This window comes from Thunnus albacares, chromosome 6 (genome assembly GCF_914725855.1).
Source record: "Thunnus albacares chromosome 6, fThuAlb1.1, whole genome shotgun sequence".
Classification (NCBI taxonomy): domain Eukaryota; kingdom Metazoa; phylum Chordata; class Actinopteri; order Scombriformes; family Scombridae; genus Thunnus; species Thunnus albacares.
In genome coordinates this window covers 19701641-19721866 of record NC_058111.1, presented here as the reverse complement: position 1 = coordinate 19721866, position 20226 = coordinate 19701641, and the positions used below count along the sequence as shown (strand labels likewise).

General features: G+C 38.3%; 1 protein-coding gene and 2 long non-coding RNA genes across 4 annotated transcripts; 1 reads left to right on the top strand and 2 right to left on the bottom strand.

Moving 5' to 3' along the window:
• Nucleotides 1–540: 540 nt before the first annotated feature.
• Nucleotides 541–3708, bottom strand: zgc:162730 (uncharacterized protein LOC564559 homolog). 2 transcript variants are annotated; one of them, XM_044353809.1, is made up of 2 exons: nucleotides 3574–3708; nucleotides 541–2932 (listed from the first exon to the last, which is right to left on the bottom strand). In XM_044353809.1, the coding sequence occupies exons 1-2, from the start codon at nucleotides 3601–3603 to the stop codon at nucleotides 1676–1678; spliced, it is 1287 nt and encodes a 428-aa protein (XP_044209744.1). In that variant the 5' UTR covers nucleotides 3604–3708; the 3' UTR covers nucleotides 541–1675. The 2 variants fall into 2 exon arrangements, with proteins under 2 accessions (XP_044209744.1, XP_044209745.1); XM_044353810.1 differs by having other exon boundaries at nucleotides 541–2929; nucleotides 3574–3707.
• On the bottom strand, nucleotides 541–19646 carry LOC122983740. The gene is made up of 2 exons (XR_006403756.1): nucleotides 19596–19646; nucleotides 541–1005 (listed from the first exon to the last, which is right to left on the bottom strand). It is a non-coding gene; the product is annotated as an uncharacterized LOC122983740 (long non-coding RNA).
• Nucleotides 6564–13849, top strand: LOC122983741. Its single transcript, XR_006403757.1, has 3 exons — nucleotides 6564–6758; nucleotides 12653–12767; nucleotides 13400–13849. It is a non-coding gene; the product is annotated as an uncharacterized LOC122983741 (long non-coding RNA).
• Nucleotides 19647–20226: the final 580 nt, after the last annotated feature.

Below are 20226 nucleotides of genomic sequence, written 5' to 3'. Positions count from 1 at the left end.
TTCTTCTTTTTCTGTTTATCAGATCAGAATACAATAACGTTGAGAACGTAATGGAACAGAATAGATTAGTTAAATGTATGGAGAAGTGAAAAAAGGAACACCAAGGACTCACTAACAGTATAAAGTTGACATTATGGTGTCCTGAATTATCCTTGAATAGATTTGCAACTATCAAGCAAAATCAAAGTAGTTATAATACAATAATTGATAATCACATTACTAAATAAATAGTGCTGTTAGATTTTGTCAAAGAACCTTGAACAGATTCCTTGAGAGTCTGAAAAAGTATTGTTGACTGTATCAACACATCAATTAAATTGCATGTTGGTCTGAATAACATTCAGCATGACCTCTCTACCCACAGACTATATCCTTAAATATGTCACAAATCTCTAAAAGCCACTATGAGTGATTGCTAAACTGTGTGTGTTAGGCTGTAAATTATAACAAGTGTGTTTTCTATGGGTTATGTAAGTGGCTCTTATTTAGAGGGCATATCTAATCCTGGCTGAATAACAAATGAGTCAAAAGAAGGCAGAATACATTCATTTCTTTATTCTGAAATTTATTTACTCCCTTTCAGGCAATTAAAAATATAAGATTCTCTTTTTTTCTGCTTTTTCTCACATTGGTATTTCACAGACGTTTCCCATAAATAAAATACAAAATACATTTTTTTTCTTTAAAACACAAATAAATATCATAATAAATATATTAGTTTAATTTAAACAACGCAAGGCAACCAATAACCAAAAGGAATACTGCGGTGTTAAAATCCCTGAACCAGGCTGTCAAACAAACAGGGGACAATAAAAGATGGGGTGCAATTTACAAACCAGCAATGATTACAGAATGTTAAAGTGTGTCAGTTATTCAGATCTTAACTCCATGACATATTTTTCTATTAGCACACTTTGATCTTTCAGCATTCTGAAACTTATATTTGTTTGCCCCCCAGGTCTTAGAAAAATCACACACACGCGCGCACACACACACACACACACACTCACGCATGTATACACACATGCACGCGCACGCACGCACACACACACACACACACACACACACACACACACACACACAACAGAGTGAAGTATGAAGCTTTGGTTGAATGCTACTAGGAGACAGTTTCTCCTGTTTGAATTAGCTGTAAAGTGCATTTCACAAATAAAATGGAATCAGTGACACGTCAGGCTCACTGATGAAGGCTACTGAATCAAACATACTGTTCATGGCACTGAGAGTGAATAGCCTGTGAGGCAGGGAGAATATTTAAGGCACAGGAATGAGTGATTATCACTACCGATAAGCCATTTTGATCACTACAGATTTACGGTAACTATAATGCAGACTAATTGCTGGTACTGTCAAGATCTGCAGATGAGTTAATTCTTATGGAAGACCACATACAAAGGTCTATTTGGCTACAAAATGTTTTAAGTATAAAAATAGAGTGATAACATTTGGGTACTAAAATCATCTCAGTATGTGTAGTTTGTCCAAGAAAAGTTCCACTGTTACAAACATAAATTAAGAACTTTAAGTGTTATTGTGTCATCAGAAGTTGACTTGTCCTGATCAGTTGTGGTTCTGAAGAAAGTCCAGATAGACAGACATTGTTAGTTATGTTGACAATGTGTGTCCATTCTCTTCTGTTCTTTCCCTTTGGATCCACTTAGTCAGACAGGGACAGACGCTCAAACACGGTGAGCCTCTTGGTGGCTGACCCATCAAATGTTGGAGACTCGGTTCCACTGGAACCTCCACTGCTGCTGCTGTAGCTGTCCTCCAGGGAGTCCTCAGAGGAGAAACGCTGGAGTCCAGGAGGCTTGATGAATCCTCCTGGACCTGCACACAGAGTGTTGCTGTCCTGGTGGTGCCCGTCATCTATGCTGGAGAAGACTCTGCTGTTGTTGCTGTTTAGAGCAGAAAGGTTATTTCCATGGCCGCACACACAGCGTGAGGCCTTTGGCTCCAGGATGAGAGGAATGTTGTGGATGTCTCCGGTGCTGGCACGGGTCTGATGGCTGTTAAACTGGAATGCTGCTGCCTCCCATTGCTGGGAGTCACCAAACACTGGGGAGAGGAGTTCTGCAGGAGGTGGAGAAACGGAGGGAGCACGACTGAACCCCAGGTTAGGATCATTAAAGGATGAAGGGAATGACGGAGGAGGTGAGCTGCGTGAGGAACCCAGGAACCCGGCAAAGCTGACGCTCTGGCGGAGCTGGTGGCGTGGATTCTGACCACTGGTTGTTGTGGGAGTTGGCTGTCGCTGATTCTGGAATTTGGCAGATGGTAACGGACCTCCGCTGATTTTCTCCTCATGGATGAAGTGGCAGCGTGAGCCATACGGGCAGTACCCAAAGTTGTAGAAGGTTCTGCATGGCTCCGTCTTGTACTTAGGGTGGCGGTAAAGTCCACGTAGCTCTGCTTCACCATGAGCGAACTGACACTTATTGCCATACTTGCAGCTACCAGTCTCCTGGAAGCCACGGCACAGCTCAGTCTTGTAACGGTTAGAGGACAGCAGAGGTGGGAGCTGGGCTGGCAGGTTGGATGAGGGAGGGAAGCCTGGTGGGGGAGCCACAGTAGTAGCAGGGCTTGAGGGAAAGGCCTCCAGGTTCTTGAGCTGTCCGAAAGAGGAGAGCAGGGTGCTGCTGGACTCGGTAAGGCTCATGGAGCGGTCGGGCCGGAAGGGCAGCTGTTTTGGTTTGGAGACAGGGGCCTGGCTCCAGATGTTGGATGGCCAAAAAGGGCTACTGTTGTCGTCATTGTTAACATGCTCGGTGCTCAAGCTGTGGCTTGAGGAAGGAGGGGGGGAGGGGGCAGAGAAGAAGGAGGCTGACCGGTTCAGCCGACTCTGCCCTGGGACTTTGAGTTGAGACTGTGTCGGGACCAAGGCATCATCCAGGGCCAGGTTCAGTAAGTTCTGCTACAGATGATTGAAATAATTACTACACAGATAATACTTTTCATTTCAAAGCAATACATGTTGAATATTTATACTTTTAATGCTACTTTCTACAACAAATGTATTTCAAGTTAGAGTTTTCAAGTTAGAGCAATAAATAACTAATTCTGGAGCATATATTCATATTTAAAACCTTTCATTTCTTATAAAAATAATCACGTTTTTTGAAGAATGCTTGCATACAAAAAATGTCAAAACAAAATAATTAAGAAACAGTACTAGAGGTTATATAACCTTTATCTTCCATTTACATCCAATCAGAAAATACAGATTAAATGTAGATAATTGTGCCTGTTTTCTGTTTCTCATGCATTATTCAGATACTGGAAGATTGGAATTCAAGAAACAAACAACTCAGCACTGACTGTCTCCCTTATCTCATTATCTCTTTAAACTGAAGTATTCCTCTGAGGCTAAATCTCTGTTCAACCCAAGGATTTTACTGTCAAATCAGTGATTCACACAGGAACAAAATGCGAAACAATAAACAAACAAACAACCACTTTGGGAGAGGAGTTACAGAGCTAATCCACCCCAAGTTTAAGAAGCTATTTCTCTTCTTTTTCCAAAACAAAACGATAAATTCATAAACTTTGACTCACCTTTGTGAAGATGTCAAGCATTTCGGACATGCTTTACCCCTTTGTACAAAAGAAGCAGCTTTCAGCTCGGAACCACAGATCACTGTTTGATACCTGTGTCCAGAATCAAGTCAAGTTAAGTCTGTGTGGTGTTGACGCGTTTTATAGCCTCAGAAACTCCTCCTACAAGTTTGGGAGGAGTTTCCATTCGCTATGTTCCCGTTTGACACTCCCTCTGCCTCAAGTTTCAGTGAGCTCACAATGGGCGTGGAGTAAAACACACACACACACACACGCACACACACACACACACAAAAAAAAAAGAAAGACAAGAAAGAAAACTGTGTATTTTTAGCTGGCTGTGTGAAATGTTTCAGTTTCGTAGGCATGTGAAGGCAAAGTGGCTTATTTACATAGGTCTCATGCAAGCTCTCCATCTAGGCTTATTACTTGTTTTTTCTATTCTCATTCTGTATGTTCACTCCTATGAATGATGAGAGGTTTTCTGCAGAGTGGTAAATCATTTCAGCTCTGTGAAATTTTTCAGGATCTAAAGCACCCAGATGTGAAGTGGCAAAGAGGGTTGTTTGTTTAGACCTGTACACTGATCCTTTTCATCCAACATAACAAGTGAGGAAGGGATTTTCTGTCTATACATGAACACGTAATCATATATTTACAGTATATACATTTCTATGACTAATGGCAGGTTTTCAGGAACTATTGTAAATCATCTTGTCCGGGATCACAGGCAGCACTGTATAGTTTCTGAGTGTTTTTTACCCACAGGGGGGAGAGGATGTATTACTGTATGTTGTTGTTTACCAGAATACATATGACTATATTTCCCCTTATTTCCCTCAGTTTCTGTTATGATTACAACAGATTTAGAATATTCCACCAGAGCACCGAAACAGTTCACAGAACACAACTATTGATTAGTTGAAGGCAGAAACCTTTGTGCTGAAAACAAGATAGAGGTGAGTGAAATAAACAGCAGAGCCAAACAATCTAAACAGAACTGACCTGAACACTGGACTCTCATTTGCCATCTGTATTCAATCATTTTTACTCAGCACTGTGGTCGGCAGCACTCTTACAACCATGATATCACTTTACTATTTATATTTTTGAGGATGTTTTGATGGAAGATTCACAACCTCATCACACTTTTAACTGTATGGCTGAAATAAGGCACACATCATTCTTAATCTTCAAATGTCAAATAAACTTCACAAACAAAACTGACAGTGTTGTAACCAGAGGATTATTGTTTGTGGCTAGTGTCTTTTTCTCCACTGGTTTGTATGGTGAGCTGTTATGGTTTTTGTTGTGCTTCTCATAGGGGTTCAGAACAGTGCCCCCCATCAGTCAATTAATGATACAGCTTATAATTGCTTTATTATCTGAGCAAAGTTGTGTCACTGACTCTTTATTGGCCCATACCTTTACTACTGCGTGTATTGATGATTCATAAATTAAATCAGAAGCTTAACGAACACATGATAATAAGAGATTATTGTGATAAAGCAATGAGATAAAGGGGAAATGATGGTAAGAGTGACGAAGAAAGATAAAAAAAAGGACCCCCCCCCCACCCCGACCCAGTGAACAGTGGGCAAATAATTTATCTGATGTGTGTCTGCATATCTATAGGATCTGCTGTTGTGCTGATATCAGCAAATCAGGAGTCATTATCTTCTGCTGCTGCTGCTGCTGCTGCTGCTGCTGCATGTGTCACCCACTCACATGAGTCATGTTTAATGCTGGTAATGACACAAACACAAACCTTCTAATAAATGTTGTACAAATGTGGAAGAGTCACTGCAGTATTAGTTAATTAGTGGTAATGCGTGATGATGGTAAACAGAAGAAGAAGGGTGCCGCTAGAAAAAAAATGCCAGAGTCAACCTGAGGCCAAAAAAGTACATGCACAAGGATTCTCAAACTGCACAGGAAAGGCATAGAAATGTGCTGTGCAGTTAACTCATAAACAGTATGCCTTGATGTCTTAAAGTGAAACAAAATATTATTTGACTTATTATACAATGTAGGCAGTTAATTTTGCTTTGGGTCCTGTAAATGTGATCAGTCCTCTTGACCATAAAACCAATGACGCAAAGGAATGACGATGACTGATTGATATGTAGCAATTTTGAAGACAGGAAATATTTGGCTGCCAATTCTTACTTTAAGTTTCCAAATCCTTCAATAAAAGTAACAATACCACAATAGAGAAATCCTTTGCTTTGTAAAAGTAAATATTAGGAAGATGTTCTATCTTCTAAGCAGTAGTTCCACTTGAAGTGTTGAATTATTAATACATTAAGAAGTATTTTAAATTGGAGGAGGCCTCTTACCTCTAATCTCATTTTATATGCTTATCTGCTGTTGAATGGAAAATTACTTACTGTATTCAGATATTGCACAACTGCGCTGGACTGAAAATATAAACTCTCGCAAAATGGAACTACACAATTGAAACAGTGGAGGATTATAGTTTAGTGAAGTATTATTATATATTGCAAATATACTAAATAACTTCCCACTTCTGCTTCGAGAAACATTGAGGTATGATATAACTGTAGTTTCACTGTGACCTTACAACCACATCATGTCCATGTTCTCCCTGCTCTCACTGTACTTTTGTTTCTCGACATGATTATTCTCTTCACATGTGTGTCACTCTTAGCAGTCAGGACCTTGAGTTTGCATACACTCAAACTTTTTTTTCCCAGAATTAATGGTATGATTATCGTCTTTTTTAAAACTAATCATGGTATATTTTTAAATTAAAAAAAAAATGCGATTACCTATCTGCTGATTGAACTGATAAAATGCACTAAACATCTTTTTTTTAGTTCAAAATATGATATAATTGTGCTCTAGTGGATGCCAGATTGTAACTATTTCCTTCTAAATGTGAGTGAGAGTTACACAAACTGTCATGTGCCACCATTACAACTCACAGGCCTCTTATGCGGACAGATTGACCAAACAGGCCTCTCATGTTCAGCTATTAATAACTGCAGCTAGATATACTAAATAACTTATCTAAATATTAACCTGACAGCATTAAGTACTCTGAAAAATATTTTATGAGGTTGTCTACATGGGTGTGGTAAAAATCTCTCCCTCTTTCTCTTCTCTTTCCCCTCTACTTCCTTCAGACTTTTTTCTCACCAGGCCAATAAACTGGCACAGAGGTAAGGAGGGCACATAGTTTGTGTTTGTGTGTGTGTGTGTGTGTGTGTGTGTGTGTGTGTGTGTGTGTGTGTGTGTGTGTGTGTGTGTTGTGGTTACCACGCACTACTTGTTTCTGTTCTGTCTCTGGCTTCAGTTGTATGGAAAGTCACCCTAACAGGGAGGGGCACTAGCGAACACACACTCGTACATTTCTTGCATGCAAACACACACAAGCACGGCTTAAAGGAGCATTCCTGCTGATGGTGGCTTCCAGCTTGTGTTTTTTTTTCTTCTCCCCTCGGTGACTAAGTGAGTGAACACTTATTGCCAAGTTTTCCACTGGGGTTTTTCTCCTTCTTTTCCAATGCACATGTTGCTTTCTAACATGTTAGGACTTGATTGCACAATGCCGCATCGGTTATTTTTTTAAAAAGAGAGTGTAAATATGTGTAGGCTGTGGGAAAGCATGTAACATGAGCAAAGGGGGTAACAGGTTGCAAGGCTGAGACTCATCTATAACAACAGTCACACATCTAGAACCTTGAAGTGGTTAAACCTCAAATGTTAAGAACCTCAAGCATGAATTTCTCATCTTGAGAACCTATAAATGATGTGTATTTTGTCATGTAAATGTGCAGGGACAGCATAGTACAGGGAGTCTGGAAAGTCCAGACTTTGTAGCACTTGATAGCAAACCATTCACTCTGCGTAATTAAATTTTCTATTGGGATGAACCCATAAAGCAAATAAGTTCCCTCTCGTCACATGAACTTTAATATGAAAATCTTATTATTCCATAAAACCAAATTGAAACACTGTTTTTCTGTGACCACTTAGAATAGAATGTAATTGATTTTTTTTATGTCTTTGGCATGAAAAGTAATAGAAACAACTTAATATTGTAGAAAGAAATGCTTAAAGATGACAGAGAAGAAGAGACTAGCTGTTGTAAGTTTGATATATGTGTGCTATATATGACCTACAACAGGTTGTATAATGTATAGCACCCATCCCTTCAGTGTGCTTTGTACTGTGACTGTGTAATGTGGCTAAGCTGTATAGATGGATCATTAACTAAAATAGGCCTGTGTTTACCTTTATCAACCACGTAGCATCTGCTGTTACATGGAACTGCATCAGGAAGCCAGGTGATTTTATGTATGTTAAAAACATACATAAAATCACCGTCAAGTCAAGTTAGTCTTCCAGCCTCAGCCTATTAAATGTTGAGTTTTAAGTGAAAGTGAAGTACAGAACTATTATCAACAAAATGTATCAAAAGTATCAAGAGAAGCGATGCATTAATGCGGAAGTAGCATTTTACTGTAGTTGAGCTGGAGCTAATTCTGATTATACTGTTGGATTGTTCAATGTGTAACAGTTTGTTGTATTTTATAACATGTTTTGTAGTGAAAAAAGTATTTTCCTCTGAAATGTAGTGCAGTAGACATCTGGAATAATAAGAAAATACTCAAGGAAAGTACAAGAACCCCAAAATTATACTTAAGTACAATACTTAGTTATAATAAATTGACTGATTCTGATGATATTGTAAAAGTGACCATTAATATGCCTGTTGAATATCTTAAATGTATAATATTGTAGTATATTTAATGCCGCAACTTCATAAAATTTTGTCTCACAGCTGAACTAAAATTGCCATTTTGAATGAATTCCTTAAAAGAAGTTGTATTAACTGTCCTGGTGTATTTTTATCCCTCAGAGGGAGTCCTGGCAAAAGGGAAAATAAGAGCTATTCAAGCTGTTCAACCCCAATAGATGAGAATTTGAGGGGAAGTTTTCAGGGGTCTGACTCAGTCTGGATGGCTTCAAAGTTTCTAGTAATCATCATATAGGTCATAATGACAGTCAAATGAGGTCAACATACACAGAAGACGCCCAGAGGCTGTCAAGGTTTCCATAATGCTGAAACAAAACTTATGCTAATGACGATGGTAATAATAATGCAGATATGTATGTAGACACAGTAGATCTTAAAATTAAATTACTGTAATTCATTTCTGTTATCCTTTGAGATTTTATTTTTGAAATATATGATATTTGTAGAATATACAGTATAACATAACTCTTGTTATGCTCTTATCTTCTTGTCTCTTTCCTTTCTGTTGCCTTTCTTTTTTCATTTCCTTCCCTATCCCAGGCCCAGGTTCACCTACACAGTTTGACCGGTCTATGCTTCTAATAAGTGATAGTTTGCAAATATTTAACCATGCCCTCTGTAACATTGCTATGGTGACATGCCAAACATTGCACACACAAGTGGGCACGGGCTCAACAGTTACTTAGCAACAGCCGTGGAGCAGGTTTGTAGAGCTAACATGGCCACCGCAGAAATGTAATGAGCCCGAGCTTCTCATGCTTGTGTTTTTATCAGGCGATTCTTTAGGATAGAGAGAGATGGAGGGGTGGCTGTGAAGAAAAAGGAGATATGGAAGGAGGGAGTGGGGGGGGGAGAAAGTGAGTCAGTAGTTTAAGTTGGTCAGCAGCCCATGTTGACATGGCTGGGGAAAGTATCTGCCTGACACAGAGTCACCACCTTTATTTAATATCTAACAGATAAGGACTTTTTTTGCATGTAGGATAATTTGATAGCGGCTGTGGACTTTGGAAATCATTATTTTATAATTTATGTTATTATTTTATATTATAAATGAGGCAGAGTTAGCCTACAAGGCTAATTTATTTGTTGTTGTCCCAGGTTAAGTTTAAAAAGCATCCTAAACTAGAATAAAACAACATATCTTATGTACAAAACATAATACATATGCATAAAACAGTAGCATAACACATGACAGTTAGCTACATTCCATAATGATAAAGAACAACTTAAATAAACTCAACTCAAACTCAAATAAATAAAAAACTTAGAGTTGGTATATACTCCTGTCCCTGATGCGGTATGCTGTAGCAGTGAGTTAGATAATTATAAAAACCCCTGCATGTAGAAATAACCGACTGTCTCTCTGTTTACATCAGCCTATATGCTGAGTACAGTATGAGTGTCATTGCCAGTAATCTGGCCAGCATATGATGACTGGTCAGAATTTTTTGTGTATGTGTCAGCGTTTAAGAGCAACAGGGAAACACAAAACAAGCATTTGGCAATCCTCGTCCGGTGTTTTCCTTTCTCAAGTGTGAAATACTGACCTGTATTTCTACGAATAAGTCATTTGACCAAGCCTATACTGGTTTCTTCAATGCTACTGCGCACATTTATTTCAAGAGGTAGGAGTTATGAAAGCAGCAATTGCATGATTAATGTAGTAAACTGATTAGAGTATATATTTCGAAACATTTTTCCTTGGTTGGTATGTTCTCATCCTTTCATTCCAGTCATGAGTCTGTGAGAAAAAACAGCTCTGTTGTTACTGAAAGGGTGTCAGATCCTCTTCTCGGTAGTATATGATGACTGTGGCCAGTCATGTCCATTTTAACTCAATTTCATAAATGCTGGTTTAGGTGTTAATAATATAATGATTGTTCATTTTAAAACAGAATTTCAACTACTACAGAACAACAAAGGCGATATCACAGCTTCAGAAGAAACAAGAAGAAAATTAAATAAAAACAAGTTATGAAAAGACAGAATCAAGTTGGAGCATTATTCAATTATAAATGAGAACCTCTATATGAATAAAAACATTATACATTTTCCATAATTATAAGGGATAATAAAGGCATGAGGCTGTCAACCCAATGTCAAAGGTCACCAAAATTTTCCACCTGAAGAAGTCTCTGTTCCGTGGAAGTCAGACTGTGAACTGAGGTGGTTAGCGATGTACACAGCAAAAAGGGTTTAGCCTGTGGCACAGATCAGCATGATGCTGGACTGGTTAGACTTGTTTCCGCAGGGTTTCTTCTCAAGGCAGGATTAGGCACAATGCAACACATAAGCAGTGCAAATGTATACAAATGTGAGTGTGACCAGTGTGCAAAACACACACACACACACACACACACACACACACACACACACACACACACACACACACACACACACACACACACACACACACACACACATCTTTCTCAGCCAGGTGCTGGGTCCAAAAAACTGTAATGATTCATGCCAGCCAAGGATATACAACACTTTCAAGACTTCCTGTCAAATGATCTATTGTATTATGTTGGTATTAAGTTGATACTTCAGTACCCGATAGAAAACCTGATAGAAAACCAAACATTTGACTTTTTTTAACATACTAAAACAGAAAATTTGAAGGGATTATTCAACAATGTTGCAAGTCCTTGGCAGGCAAATGTAAGTGTACATATGTACAAAATATAAGTTTAAGTGTATAAGAGTGTTTTAGATTATATTTAAATATATTTTTTGCAAAGCTCATCAATTATGAGGAAATATCTGGCTTCTTCTATCAGTTTCCCCCAGAGTGTGGTTTTGGAGGAATTTCTTCTGTAGGCCAAACTCTGTCAAAAGACAGATGTTCAAATAAACATAACAATAATTCAAATTCTGTCCTAAACTTTTGCTATGAGAGCAGCGACTGCAATCTCAGATAATATTACAAATTTGTGTTTTTCCAGCATTAAGCTTAAAAGTTGCTTATTGGCTTTTTTGCCTCAGTGGAGTCAAAAGAGGTGGTTTCTTGTAACAGAGTGAAATCTGGAACGTGTGTGTGTGTGTGTTTCTATTCTGAAAGGGTGTTTTCTCTGGAGAGTCATACATTTCTCATCTAGATCCCAAACAAATTTCTCAGTGTGAAGTTTTTTCCCCCTTAAGGAACAAACAGGCACTTTACAGATGTAGACAAATCAGCTTTATGCCACAATCCTTCAAACTGACTGTGAAGGATTGTGGCACGAAACAAATCCAATGCCTGTGTGGGATTGATTTGATCTTCTGATTGGAAGACAAATATATTTCCACTCTTTGGTCAGTCATAAAAATGCAGCCGGATGTTAAAAATAAATAAATAAAACATCTTTGGTTCATGTCTCATCTAACATTAGTTCCAATAAAAGTCGTTACAGGCCTAGTCATGTGGGTGCTGCGGAGGTTTTGGCAATAAATCTTGGGTTTCCTTTCTTTACCTGTCAAGTTCTGCGCGTCAAATAATAAGTGAAAGAGAAAGAAGTAATGTGATTTTTTTTTTCAACTTCTTGTGCAAGAGAAAATTTTTGGAGTTGTGTTGCCAGATGGAGCTCCTTGAGCGATTTTGCAACACTAGTACTCAAAATAAGCACATAATGTACTACTTTGTGTACCGAAGCTTATCTAGTTTAATCGATCAAGATTATTTGGCTTCAAATGGTTGAGGTTATTCTTTCCACCTATGCAGAATTAGATAAACCTGTGGATGTCTTTTTATGAATCTCAAATGTCATCTTTGTTGTGCAGGAATATACTTTGTTCCAATATACATTCTCTCTTGCCCTGATCTTGAGAAGATCATACACGCTCTTATATCATCTCATTTGGATTATTTTGATTCATTGTATTCACGGTTAAGCCAGAAAATGATCTCATGCCTTCAGCTGGTTCAAAACGCAGCTGCTTGGCTTTTAAGAAATGCGAGAAGACAAGAGAAGAGGTTTCTTCCTGTTAAAGGGGAGTTTTTCCTTGCCGTTATCGCCAAGTGCTTGCTCATGGGGATATTATTGGGAATTGTTGGGTTAAAGAGTACAGTCTTGACCTGCTCTATGTGATAAATGTCCTGAGATAACTTTTGTTATGATTTGGCACTAAATAAATCAAACTGAGCTGAATTGAATTGAAAGATCATATCATTGTTGTTTCAGCCTCTCTTAACTGGTTACCAGTCAGTTTTAGAATTGATTTTAAGATTTTACTGATTACCTTTAAAGCACTTCATGGCTTAGAGTCCAGCTACATTGCTAAGTTATTACTTGTCCTCTACAACCCTGAGCACAGAGTCAGACCTTCAATCAGAGTCATTCTGGCTGTTCCTGAGTCAAGGTGACCGGGCTTCTGCAGTAAAGGCCATTCAGCTCTGGAAGTCCCTGTCTAAAGATCTGAGGCTTGCAAAGTCAGTGACATCTTTTAAATCACTCTTTTATTTTATTATTACTTATTTCCAGCATGTCTTATCTATTTTATTACCACTGTTCTTTTTAACTGTTATAATAATTATTATTTTTAATCTTCTACTAGAGATATTTTATAGTTTTATTATATTTTATTTTAATTGTCAGATTTTACTGCCTCATTTTAGTGCTTAGATTTTTTTACCATGTAAAGGACTTTGTAACTTTGTGCTGTATAAATAAAGTTTATTATGATTATTATAATTATGATGGTGATGATGATTATGATGATGATGATTATTTCATCCATTCTAATTCTGTGTATACTAAAAGTTGATAATGCAAAGTGTTAAAGTGCAAATTTTGGAGGTCTATTCCTGACTTTTGAGAGGAATTGCTACTTGGGATTACGGAGTTTATCTAGTTGTTTCCATACATCCGAGAGCAAACATATATAAAACATAATAATGGTAACAAATAGGTTTCACAGAGTCTGACTCTCTCTCTGCGTAACATACTGAGCTGTCCTGTAAAAACCTCATGCATTCTGGCACAGCAAATGCTTATATCAGCAAGTTAGTGACCTAACCCTCTGTGTGTGTGTGTGTGTGTGTGTGTGTGTGTGTGTGTACAGGTTCTCTCTCTTAGGTCAAGGACAACACTGTGTGTTGTCAGGCGATATCTGCATCTGTCGCTACACTGTGACTCATTCAGTGTGGAGGTGTTTTCCCGCTGTGCTGGCCCTGTGGCGTGTGGAGTATGAGCACTGCCTCCATGGCTGCTCTCCAGGTTTCATCCTGTGTCCACTGAGCTCCACGTTTAGCTGCAAGATCTCAGCAGATGTTTTATTTTTGGAACTATTTAATCATGGTGTTCCTTTGCCAAAGTTGGAAGGACATGGACAGATTTCACTGCTACCAATAACACTCAAATGTATATTGTCTGCAAAAAAGAATTTAAAAAAGAAAGGATGAGCAAAATTGTACATTTGGTGACTTTAAACAAAGCGCTGTAACATGGATTTGCATTACAGCTGAATGAAAAGTTTGTTTGTAAAATAAAATGAAAAGTTTGTTTATGGCCATTGTGACGGAGTGGTAAGCAGAACTGACTTCACTAAAGTACTACGAGGAACAAAAACAGCAATGCCATCCATTATGACTGAATGGAAAATTGCCTGCTCCAGCCTGTTGCCGGTTTTGAGTCCAAAAACAGAAAAGGATGTTATTGTATATGTAATAGTTATACATGTATCTAGTCCCAGGAAAGACTTTAGATTAGTCACAGGAAATCTTTGCAGTCTATTGGGAGAGATTTTAAGAGTCTGACCTTTCAACGCTTTTATCACAAACTCTTCAGTATTGAGCAATAATGTTGTTACAGAATAGAATACAAAGAGCTGGGCATGTCAGCTCCTAACTTTTCTTCCTTAACTTGCTCCATACCTTCATCTGTTTATTTTATTTGGCCTTCAGCATGTGTGTCAACTCCCGCTGAGACTCTTAATGAATTCTCTTAAGTTGTACTATTTCTCAAAACCTTGTTTTTTTCCCTCCTCCTTCATTTCCCTTCCCACTTTTCCAGAAACACACGCTTGCTTCCTTCTCACACGGAAATGGGGTCAGGTTGCAGAGAGGCAGAAGAATGAGGGGGGAGGGATAGACGGGAAGCCACAGTCGGAAAATGAAACAAAATGTTCTGAACTGCAGGCTGGAGTAACTTCCAGGAAATGAGCTCGAGCTCAGGGTGAAACTCCCCCAGAAGTTTGCTCTTGAATTAGACGAAAGGTGAAAAACATCCCTGGAAAGGCGAAAGAAAATTAAAATTGTACATCACAACACTGTCATAATTGTCACATTATAGAGAGAGAGTGTCAAGGTTTTGGTAGTGGATTTTCGTAGAATTGCCCCATGAATGTTTAAATGTGATAATCAGTGCAACGCAAAAAGCCCATGGTGATAAAGTGTATCTGCCTGTGGGAAAGAACAGAGAAGAGGAGGAGGAGAGGAGATGAAAAATAGATGAATATTTTGAAATGTTTTCTGAGGGCTTACGGGGCTTTTTATAGCTATATTTATCTGTATTATTAATGACCTGAAAAAAACAGTAATACTTGCAATACTTCCATTAAATATTTGAACCTCTAACCAATTTAATATGAATGCAGATGAGAAATGCATTCACACATTAGAAATCATGTAGCAATTATTGTATTATAAGCATTATTGTAATATTATTTTACTTTTTTTTTTTTTTTGTTATATTTTCCCTCATCAAATACACTCAAATGTTGGGAAATAAATAAAATAGATGAAATGCAGACAGAGATCAGTTTTCTTATAGACAGACAAAAATAAGAAAGGGAACTTCCCCCCAAATTTTCCCCAGAAATTAGTCTTTCCTTTCCGTCCAAGGGTTGCGTTTGTTCAAAATCTCATAAAATAGTAGTTCTCGCAGAACTGCCAGGAGAATACGTGACCGTCAAAAAGCAATTTTGTTTGTGCAGGACATTTCTTCTTTATACTGTAATACACATCACTTTCCCTCATTCTTTTTTTCTCTTCTCACTTTATATCTGTTATCAGAAATTAGTTGATCCATCCCATGTACTGCATATTATTAGTTTTTATGGACTTAATGAACATATTTTACTTTGTTATGTGGTTTGACAACATGTGTTTGGATCAAAACAAAGCAAAACAATAAGGCCTCACTGATCTGAACTGATAAATGACCAGTAATAAACCTGCCTGGTATTCTGTATATTCAATACTGGTTTCAGGGCATTTCGCCATCATTTATCATTCTATAACCCTGTAAAACAAGGAAGTGTGCTGCAGGAGTATATGGAAATGATGGGCTTTTGTAGTTTTGCCCTGTTCCTCTGGTCTTAGAGAGTCTTGTGGTGAACTTCAAGATAGCGTAGATTAAAACCTGAGATGGCAGGTTGAAGTCACACAGCAGCATCAGGAACAAAGATAAGACTTTAGGAAACCATCATGGGCAAGATAGTACAAATTTTACTGAACTTCACTTAAAAGAAAAAAACCCAAAAAACTGTGATTAATGTTGGATTTTTCTGACATCACATTCCTTTATGTCCCTAGGAGAACACTTTATCATCATACCCTCACCATGTAGCAGACCAAGACATTATTAAAATTATTTTGTCTAGTAGCAGTGACATCAGTGCAGTAATTGATGTGACCTAAAAGCAGATTTGGACTCGACTGAAATATTTCAGGCTTGCCTCCTGTAAATGTCATAATGTTTCATTAACAGCATATTTGGAGCCTAACAATCATCATCTTCTGCGTCATTCCCCGTCTCCCTCTGTGATGTTGTGCCACTATCTTCTCTTCCATCCTTCAGTGCTGCTTGACTGCATGCCGTACTCTACTGATAAAACCTCTTTTTTTATAACCCTTATCCACTTATAATGGCTCTACCTTTCTTTCTGTATGCCATGGAGGTATTTATTCTGCCTCAAGCTTTCTCTCTCTAACTCTGTCTCTCCTGACTGTTTCTTTAAAAGGAAAAGTATGTTCTTGGCTTCGCTGCGGGAACAAAACACACACACACACACACACAGTAAGAGGGAGAGATCAGAATGAGGGAAGAAGGGAGTTTCGCAGATGTGTCTTGGCTATGATCATAATAATACGCAAGAGCTGACAGAGAGAGTTTGATTTTCTACATATGAACCTCTAAGTGTTTCTATTTCAGAACTCACACATGCAGCACAGCTGGCTGACAGAGCAGTAGTTGTCAATTCCTTCCTCTTTGTCTCTCTCTCCTAAATGAGCTCAGTGTTACTGCATATTTGTCTTTAAAGTCACCAGTTAAAAGTAATGAGAACCACTAGGCTGTTTAGTTGCTGCTGTGTTAAACTCATCATTATAAATTCTCATGTTTCTAAGTGCAAAGACTCAAAGAACTGTCTATTGTTGAAGAGCATAAATATCGGACTCCCTGGATGTGTTTTTATGTAACATTTCAACCATGAGAGTCAACAGCAAGACAATAAAATGTAATTATTCAATTAATTAGCGTATTATAACTCAGGATAATGTGGCATCAACAATGACGCATGCAAAAACATTCTAAATTTATGATATTGCAAGTGAGTTTATGGTGAGATCATAGACTTCAAGATAGGCTATGATTCTGATAGTAGATAGATTATACTGTTTATAATAATGAGCAAATAGGATTATTTGTATATACAGTATATTTGACATGTGGTTGTTATGAGAGTAGCCTTGAGAAATGAAGACAGTAAAAATGTTGATAAAAGGAGTTGGAAGTTATGATAGAGAAATACAGAACGTGGAGAGTGCTTTGCTTTCAACTCATGGCAGTTTCATACTTTTAGATTTACATTTGTTACACTTGACAATCTTTTTGGGAAGCAGGTGCACATTTGTGTGGAAGAGAAAAGAAGGAAGAGACATAACACATACATAACACACATGCATGTATATGTAAGAAAGTGAGAGTACGCTATTCTAACAGAGAGGCACACTGCGAGGTATATTCAGATTGTTTACTTCATAGTATTATTTGACCAAAGAGATGGGAGGTCTAAATAAATAAGTCACTAACATGGGGAGACCTAGAGACACTGAAACTCCTCTGTCCTCTGTTCAGTCCGTCAGCTCTCTTCCTCCCTCTCACATACACTTTGTATTTCCCACTACACCACTATTGACACACACGGGTGTACACACACACACACACACACACACACACCCTCGCAAACACATAGGACCTCAGCTGTAACTCACATACAATCTCTCTCACATTCTGTCCACCGCTGCTCACTCTTCACATTTGAAAGACTCTCTTGTAAAGTGTGTGAAACGGTATGGAGGTGTAAAGATGTAATGGGAAAGTAGTGTGCGTGTGGGTGTGTCACATAGGTGGTAAAAACACAAGATCATGTTCATCACATTCCAGATCCTCTTTATAAATAAAAAAAATTAGAAAAATACCCATTTGGGGGAGTTGCTGTGGTTCTGCAGTTGTCACAAATTTAGAATTTACCTCATATTCAGTTCTTTGCAAACAATGTCACACCATAATTCTGTTTGTCGTCTAAGTTCACAAATAATAACAACGTAACATGACTAAGGGGAGGAATATATTTTAAGTCACAGCTTCAGAAAAGAATGGTGTTATGTTGTTACCAAAGAAACTTAAGAAATGTCATGTTAATATTCAGGTTAGGACTGATGTGCCATATCACACTTACAGACAAGTATATAGCTTGCAATATACATTATCAACATTAATTGTGTACATACAGATGCATAAATGCAAACCCTTCAGAGAGATGCAGGGTTAGTATATTTATTACAAGAGTATTTATTTGACTATACAGGATTGAAATATGGCTCCATGTGGCAGATTAGTTGAACAATTTTCAAATAGATATATTTACAACAAAAGTCATTGCCTTATCTCATTCCTTGTTCCATTATTGTAAAAGAAAAAAAAACCTCACATATTACAGTACACGTCTGTCTTTTAGTCTGTATTTCAGAGTTCGGGAGAAGAAAGGTGTTGTAAGTGCAAATGTTGTGACATGATACAAGTATTATAATAGTTCAACAGCAAAATCTCCTTGTCATTTGTTCTCACTATTTTCTTCATACAGTAGACCCTGTACTGTATGTTCAAAAAAACGTTGATCAGGTTTGTCGAGTCATACCTGTCAAGTGACAGTGACAGTGCAGTTTAACTTCATCACTTCAGCTTCACAAAGGCAGCAGTAGATGCTTGTCGTCTTTGCTGTGTGATTATGTGTGAAGTACTGAAGTTCTCTGTTGTTGTGACTTTGATCTGGAGCTCTAAACACTGTACAAGAAAACTTCAGCTGTTGAGAAAAGTGAGTCAAATGTGGCCACCAGGCCAACCTGGCAAACATATTTTTATTAGTAATCCTGGAACAAAATCCACAGTCTATGTTCATTTTCTGTGCACTGTCTCCAATCTGTCAACAAGACATTAAAAGCACCAACACCTTCTTTGTGATGCTAACTGGGTCAAAATGCTGTGAATTCAACACCTACACACATGCTGTCATTCACACAAAACGTGTCATACATGCGTACACACACACACCACAGAGAAGCATTGTGATCACAATAGAAAACCCTGACATTTATCATTTTTACAGTGACAGGAAAATGGCTACAGTACTGTTGATCACTGATGTGTTAGTAAGATAGTAACCAAGGTTACTTCTGCAGTGAAATACACATAGGCTGCACATGCAAAAGCATATAATAACTGTGTACAGAAGGAATTATAGGTGATAGAGAAAAACAGCATGGATCAAAGCATCGCCTGACATTAAAAAACAACATGCTTCATCATATTGATATACCACCAATGTGCTAGTGTGCATCTGCCTTTGTGTGTGTTTTTCTGTGCATATAAGGCCTGAAGACGAGTTTTTGGGTGTGGCCTGGCATTGCTTAAGTTTGAGAAAGGCGAGGTCTTATGACATAAGCAGGTGAAACCTGTTTTCAGTTTGTGGCAGGAAATGATGCAGGCACCAGTGTGTGTTTTTGTGTATGTGGGTACAGTGAGAAAACAGCCTACTTTTATCTCCATGCTGGCTTGTGTGTTTAAACAATAAAGAAAACAGTTATTATATGCTGTGTTTAAAGACATACACAACGTGGAGAAATCCATGATTCTTGATTCAGTATGAACTTTAGTTCATGAAGAGGTTTTGACTGTTTTGACTGGCAGTTAAAATAGTGGCTGGGCAGGCTACATTATATAATGGACTGAGTCACTGAGTTGTTTATATGACAGACAACACACACACACACACACACACACACACACACACACACACACACACACACAGGTCTATGCTGTGTGATTGAGAGAGTGAGTGAGGGACTAGAGTAAAAGAGGTAGAGAGATGGACACACGCACATGCTCTCTGTCACACACACAAACACGCACGCGCACACATACACACACAGACTCATAAGGTTGGTGAGTCAGTGAGGAATGTGTGCTATGCGGGTCTGAGCAAAGCTGAGTGCACAGCATGAGGACAGCAGCTGGGACCCTTCATGCTGGTGCTTGACAAGCTTAAAGGAATGTGCTATTGCTTAGTTCTGTCAATAGAAGGTCAATCTTGAACTTATTTGTGTCTGTAAGGCCAAAAAACACTGAAATACACTTGGTGTTGGCTGAGAAAAAGCCATTTGCCAACTTATAGTCAAGCTCGGATTCATTTTGGTCATTCCTACAATATTGAATATCAGCTGCAGAAAGGTATATTCAAACTTACACACTTCATGTGTGACATCACCTGTTGGTTTGCATTGGAACCAGTTAGAATCCCAGAGCTGCTGCTTTTGGTCAGCATCATCTTTTCTGTTTGGAGCAACACCAAGCACTCCTTATTGGACTATCCAAATAGTGCTGGGTGCT